The sequence below is a fragment of the Arachis ipaensis genome, chromosome B01 (genome assembly GCF_000816755.2).
Source record: "Arachis ipaensis cultivar K30076 chromosome B01, Araip1.1, whole genome shotgun sequence".
NCBI lineage: Eukaryota > Viridiplantae > Streptophyta > Magnoliopsida > Fabales > Fabaceae > Arachis > Arachis ipaensis.
The window spans coordinates 124635036-124641901 of record NC_029785.2 but is presented as its reverse complement, the minus strand read 5'-3'; the positions used below and the strand labels follow the sequence as shown (position 1 = coordinate 124641901).

Sequence of the window (6866 nt, the reverse complement as noted above, 5' to 3'; positions counted from 1 at the left end):
TAATTCTAATGAAAGCTAATTGATCCTAATATATTTTAACATCACCCATCAACTTGAGTTTGAAACTTATTTAAAACAACGAAATAAAGAAAAAATGAATAAACTGATAGAACGGGTGCAGATAGAACTGCCAGAAGAAAGAGCAGAGGGAACTGTGGGAAGGAAGCACAGAAGAAATTGCTGAAAGAAAGCGCAGACAAAACTGCCACGAGGAAGCGCAAACAGGACTGCCACAAGGAAACACAGACGAAAGTATCACAAGGAAGCGCAGACGGAACTGCAACAAAGAAACGCAAACGGAACTACCACAAGGAAACATAGACAGAACTACCACAAGGAAAGCGTAGACGGAACTACCGGAAGGAAGCTCAGACAAAAGTGCCGAAAAGAAGTGCAGATGAAACTGCCGCAAGAGTGGCTAACTGCTGAAAAATTGTTGGAAAGATGGCGAACTGCCAGAAAACTGCTGAAAAGTGACAGTGTGAAGAGATGATAAATTATCGGAAGGTGACGAAAAACATATGATTTCTTCATAAGAATACGTAAGTAGTGAATGAGCTAATCAGTGATGTGAGAAGGCATCAAAGCATTGATGAAAGAGAAGGAAAAAAATGACATGGAAAAAAAGTAAGAAAAATACGATAATTTCACTAAAAAAACAATTTATCTTTTTCAAGGAGGATATCATGACTCTGATACCATGTTGAAAAAGTAAGAGAGAACATTAGAAAAAGGAGTTGTGCAATATAAAAGATATTTATAAATGCTAAGAGAATCAAAATAATAAAAACGTAATATCCTATAATAAATATTTAGATATACTAAATAATTTTAATAAAAGTTAATTGATCCTAATATATTATATTATAACATCTATCTTTTTTAAGTCCTTGTAAATTAATCTGTAACCTTATAGCTTGTATTTGTAAGTACCTATAGTTTATTTTCCTTTTACCATGTTGTGGTGGCAATATTTGACTAAAAAAGTAAAAGGAAAAGAAAAAATCACTGGTGGATTACTGGATTTACCATATCATTCTGCAATATAGGATGACATGATCTGAGGATGTTGGTGCTTGCATTTCGTTGTGTTGCATAACGTTGACTATTTGATTGCCAGCCTTCTCAATCTATTTTGTATCTTGTAGTGCTAAGTTTCATATGATCCTATTATATTTCTTTGTCAAAAGCAACAATTCAATTGCAATTCGGTTCCTTTGTTATTATAAGATCTTTAAAGTTTGCAACGCTATTGCAAAAATTTCTATGTTTGTACAAGTAAGCCAATATGCAATATAAGGCTTGAGAGTCAAGAGACAATTTATTCACTAAATTTGAGTAGAACTTATTATTCTTATAACAAAAAAATATATATTTAATTTTAGGTAAAAACTCAGGTGAAGTCGACTTTACGTGAAGTTTATACCTGATAGCCGTTAGATGAAAATTTAGTCAAATCAATTAAATCATCTAACGGCTCTCAAATATCAACTTTACGTGAAGTTGACTGCACCTGAATTTTCAACTTATTTTTAATTTGCGTCTAATCGAATATAGTTGAAATGGAACCGGGGAACGAGCAAGGAAAAATAGCCGTTGCCCTTGTGTATACGAGGCTTCCTTCTAACTGATATATTTTCAAATCACCCTCCAATCTCCCACCTTGTGCACGTAGCAATTTATTGGCCAGCAGCAAACCCTTAAGTGGAGTTCAGTACCGTAGTGGATTAGTCCTTAACCTGCCAGACTAAGAAATACCGTAAAAAACTAACAAGGCTAGTATTTAATTAATGATATGCGTTAAACCCTATATCCGACACGTCGTGTTCTTTGGTTAATTCTTAACAATTAGAACGCTACAGCCTACATGTAGCATGTCATGTTTCTTGTAATCAATTAAGGCACGGATCCCAAACATCACATTTTTGTAACAATTTTTAAAATTTTTCATTTCTGTAATCAATTTTTTCCCCTTAATCACCACCATGTGTAATTCATCTCTTTCTTTTTTATTGTGTTCTTTGTCAATAATTAAAGAGTGTTACATCAACTTTTGCTTGTTTTAATTTTAATTAATACACTGATATTATCAAATTTTGATCACTAAAGTTTAATTAACATTTGCAATAATGTATGACACGATAGAAAAAAAAAATCGAATGGGGAGTGAAGAACTCGACATCCCCTTTGTCAAGTTCCAGGGTGTTTGTGAATAACACGACATGCATTAGCTCGTTTTCTATTCAATCTAATTTTTAAATGGCAAACCTAATTTCAGATCACACATTTTAATTAAAAAGGATGTATTAGTAAAAGTGGTGATATAATATATATTTAAAAAAAAAAATTAAATGCTGACGTGGAAAATTCCACATAACTTATTACTAATTGTTCATATTTTTAACGTATCGGTACGTATGAATTTAATTAAAATTCATAACATGNNNNTTATTTAAAATTAATAACATGATAAATTCATACGTACCGATACGTTAAAAATATGAACAAGTAATAATAAGTCATGTGGAATTTATTTTCCACGTCAGCATTTAATTTTTTTTTTTAAATATATATTATATCACAACTTTTACTAATACACCCCTTTTAATTAAATAAAAAAAAAATATTTTTTATTTAATTTTATAAAAAGTCTTAAACATTCTTACTTTATTTGATTAGACAAAAATATCCTTTTAAATTAATCAAATTTTAGAATTCAATTAATCATAATTTTATAATTTCAAATAATTTAAACAACAAAACAAAAACATATAAAAAAAAAACCAAAAATCAATCGTTCTTCATCTTCTCCAATTCCCCAAATCATTCCTGTCTCCCTCTAAAGCAAAGCAAAACATATCAATAAAACTAAAAATCAATCGTTCTTCGTCTTCTCCAATTTCCTTAATATCATTCGTCCCCCTCCCCCCATTCTGAAGCAAAACAGTGAAAGTCCCAAACCAAAACAACAAAACCCTAGCCCTAGGTTTTTTGCCGCCGCCGTCCCCTATCTCAGTGCTTCCGCTTCTTCCTCTTCCCTCTGTCCGGAACCCAGATAGCTCGGCACGTCGTCCCCATCTTCACTGGCTTCTCTGTCCGTGGCTTGGAGCAGCTTGCCATCGAGTCACTGCATGCCGTCGTATCTGCTCTCGTCGTCGTGTCGCCGATCGCTGCCAGAACTAGGTCGCCGGTCGCTGCCGTTTTGGGTGCAGCAAAAGCTCTTGGTCAAATCAAACCTCTTGGAGTTGAGGTCAGTAATTTATGTCATTGTTCATGAATTTTTTCCCTTTGTAAAAAATAAAATTCAATTGATTGATTTGAACATAGTTTCATTTGTACAAAACTAAAGGAAATTTTTTTATCTCATTTCTTTTCTTATTTAACACTATCGAGTTTTCTATTGCATTCCATATTGTATATGAAATTTCGTTCTAGTTTCTTTTGGAATGTTTAGTTTGGAGTTGCTGGTGAATATTGTGAGTTACTGCATTTTGTGGTACAATTGCTAATTATAATTAATAATTCATGCTATGCCCAAGTTTAAAGTCCTGCATATGCAGGTTCATTTTGTAGTTGCAGCTTGTAAGAATATGATTAATGGAAAAGGTATGAGGCTTGGAGACATTGTCACAACTTCAAATAGAAAGACTATAGAGGTGAGAGTTTATTTGGTTATAATCACAACTTACTGTACACGTTATTGGAACATAGCATTTGTTACATTTTGATCCTGTTTCAATCATTACATTGCAGTCTTCTCATCTTTTCCCTCAGGAAATCATATATTTCTTATATTGAGAACAGTTTTTGTGCTTCTTGGATGTTTAATTTTAATATTTAGATGCAATGTATTGATCACTTGAATTATCGTAGGACAAATCTATTGTAGAAATATCTGGTACAAATAAATATTTGTGTAAAATTGGAAATCAATGATTAGAGATTTTGTCCTCTAGGATCAATATAATTAAACATGTGTAGTAATTTTTATTATTTGTTTATTATAATATTACCATTTGAGATCAATTACTAAGAATTTGATGTTGGGTTTCTTTTGTAGGTTAACAACACTGATGCGGAGGGTAGGCTTACCTTGTTATGTAATAGAAACTCTGTTTTGTGTTGTAAATGGTTTGGTCTAATTTGACCAAGGTCAATTTACATGTATGAGATATAAGCTTTGCACTATTATCATGAGTGCGAATAGATACCAGAAAAAAAAAATTAAAGCAAAGAAGCTTTTGCAAAAGGGGTTTCAACATGTTTTACTTGATACATGTGTCAATGAATCATTCAAATTTTCAAAACTTAATCCTTGACCAAAATTACAAAAAAATGCCACTCGTCACAACAATCACTACAATATAAGTGAATAAACATACTCTTGATTAAGTTAATTGCTTATTGCAATTTATGTTATTTGATACTAATTTTCAGATTATTTAGTAGAAACAGAAGAAATAGAATATGAGCATCGGTTATGTGACTTTAGCTTATTTTGTTTAGGAACATGACCTATTTTGATAATGTTAAAAAAATCATGTCAGGAATGACATTAAAAAAATTAAAAATAACATCATTATTTTCCTTCAATCATTTAGAAACTTGATTTGAATTTTTATAACCCGGACGGAAGATTATTTTTCCTTTATCGTCATTCTTATTATTTTCTTAGTCAAATCAATAATGTAATCAATCGATAATATTATAAATATGACTCAAATCAAATTTTTAAACTAAATTTTTCAAACAAGAGTCATTCTAACTTTGTGAAACTTCAATTAATTATTTAAAATGCATCATGTATTTTGAAAGTTGAAACAGAACGCAGAGGTAATTTTGTATGATGAGCTAAAGAGAATATAGACTCAATTCAAGCAAGGTCATATTTCTGAAAGACATTAATATTTAATTCACTGTTCATTCATAATCTTATTGAAAACGACTAAAGATGATAACAAGCCACAAGAAACAACAAGAAATGTTACTATGTCATAGTTGTCTTATGGTAAAATCTTCTTCCCTTACTAGGTGGCCAAACAAACGCGTGGCGTATACGATCAGAAAGCATGGAGATCCCCATGGTGTAGGCACTCTTCTTATGGACAGTCACTTGTAAGAAATCTCGCTCCATGGGAGGAGCCCCAACCTCAAGTTGCAATGCTGCAAAGTCCACTGACAGTGTGAAAACTGAGAAGCATAGCGCCAATGAATTAGATTTGGAACCATATAGACCTCCAGAGAGTATTGCACACAGCTTCCCGTTGCCAAGGTCAACAAAATTGAACCTGGCCTCTTCTCCCACACTGGGATAAATACCCTCAAAACACTCATCAAGGTATTGATATAATGCAACACGGCCATTCTGGGGGTTAACGAGAATGGCCAAGACCTTGTGCAAAGGTGCCTCAGGAGGAGATTCATTCACAAACTCATTTGTGAGGCAAACGGTGTAGTTGCGGCTGCCAAGACCCGGAAGGGACACAGAAATGTACGGGAGACAAATAAAACGACCGTAGTTATCACCGGTAATGAGCCTATCCTTTATGAAGTTCGAAAGATTGTTCTCAGAGGCCGGCTCAGTCGTCCAATTCTCTTTTATGGGGTCGAAGCGGGCCAAACAGGTGTCTCTATTTCCCCTCGATGAAAGAAAGAGGTTGTTGTCGAGGACGAACATGTTATATCGGAAAGGTGGGTTGCTGACGGTCGGAGGAGCGATTAAGGGTTTCCAAGTTCTAGATCCAGAACAAAGAACGTAACAGTCAGGTGAAGCTTTGCCCTGTGATTTCATACAGAAGTAAACATCGCCGGAGCCTGGCGTGTTTGCGATGAATGCTTTGACAAAAGGGAGCGGTGCATCATCCAGTGATTCCGCACGCTCAAAACTGCCCTCCCCATCCCCAAATTTGAATTCGTAGATAGGGCAGGAGTCCTTCACAATCCCCTTTCTACCCGGGTCCTCGGACACCGCCATATAGATCTTGGAGTCGAACTCGAAAGGACACAAATCAAGCTTTGGAAGTTTGAAATGGAAATCGAACTCGAACTCTGGTGGAGGCAAACAATTCCAATCTTTGACATCAACTTCTTGTTTCTTTAAATTGCTTAGTTTGATCACGAACAACTTTTTATACGACACGAGGCAAATGCACGCTTCCTTCGCCATTTTAACCTGCTCCGTTTTTCCTTTTTTTGACACAGCAGCATCCAATTCCGCCATCACTCTCTCCGATCGAACGAGATCGGTAGTGCTGCGGCAGCAAAATGATCGGATTAGGGTAAAGCACTGGAAAGTTAAAAAAGGAACAAAAAAATCGGCTGTTGGTGAGCCACTAGGGTTTCGACTTTCCAATATGAACTTACTCTCTTTCTCAATCATTCTCTCTATATATATATACTATCAAAAGACCGTGCGAAAAATATCTGTTGCTAAAATACTTCTCGTCAATCTACAATTCGCAAAATAATAGAGAATTATTTGCTTAAAAAATATTTATAAAACCATATATTAAAATATAATTAAACTACATATCCACCCTATTATATTTAACCCAAAAAACAGTAAAATTTTAGTATCACCAAAATATAATAGCTTGAATATTTTTTAAAAAATAAACATCATTTTATCTATGGCTAAAAATATTTTTTTAAGATGAGAAAATATGATTTAAAAATATAACTATTTTAGCTTATAATTTTATTTATCTGCTAATTTAAAAAAAAAAAAGACAAACTAAAAATTTACATTGTAAACCTTAACATAAAAGAAAAATAAATAGAAAAACGAAAACATATTGCTTTATCTTTTTTTTTCCTATGCTTTATTGAAAAATGCATTCAAGATTACATATAAATGAATAATGAAT

General features: G+C 33.5%; 1 protein-coding gene and 1 long non-coding RNA gene across 2 annotated transcripts; one reads left to right on the top strand and one right to left on the bottom strand.

The window, feature by feature from the left end:
- LOC107619831 lies at positions 2770 to 4312 on the top strand. Its single transcript, XR_001615807.2, has 3 exons — positions 2770 to 3250; positions 3561 to 3656; positions 4061 to 4312. It is a non-coding gene; the product is annotated as an uncharacterized LOC107619831 (long non-coding RNA).
- On the bottom strand, positions 4439 to 6406 carry LOC107613454. The gene is made up of 2 exons (XM_016315460.2): positions 5029 to 6406; positions 4439 to 4515 (listed from the first exon to the last, which is right to left on the bottom strand). Exons 1-2 carry the CDS (start codon positions 6377 to 6379, stop codon positions 4439 to 4441), a joined length of 1428 nt encoding a protein of 475 aa, XP_016170946.1. The 5' UTR covers positions 6380 to 6406.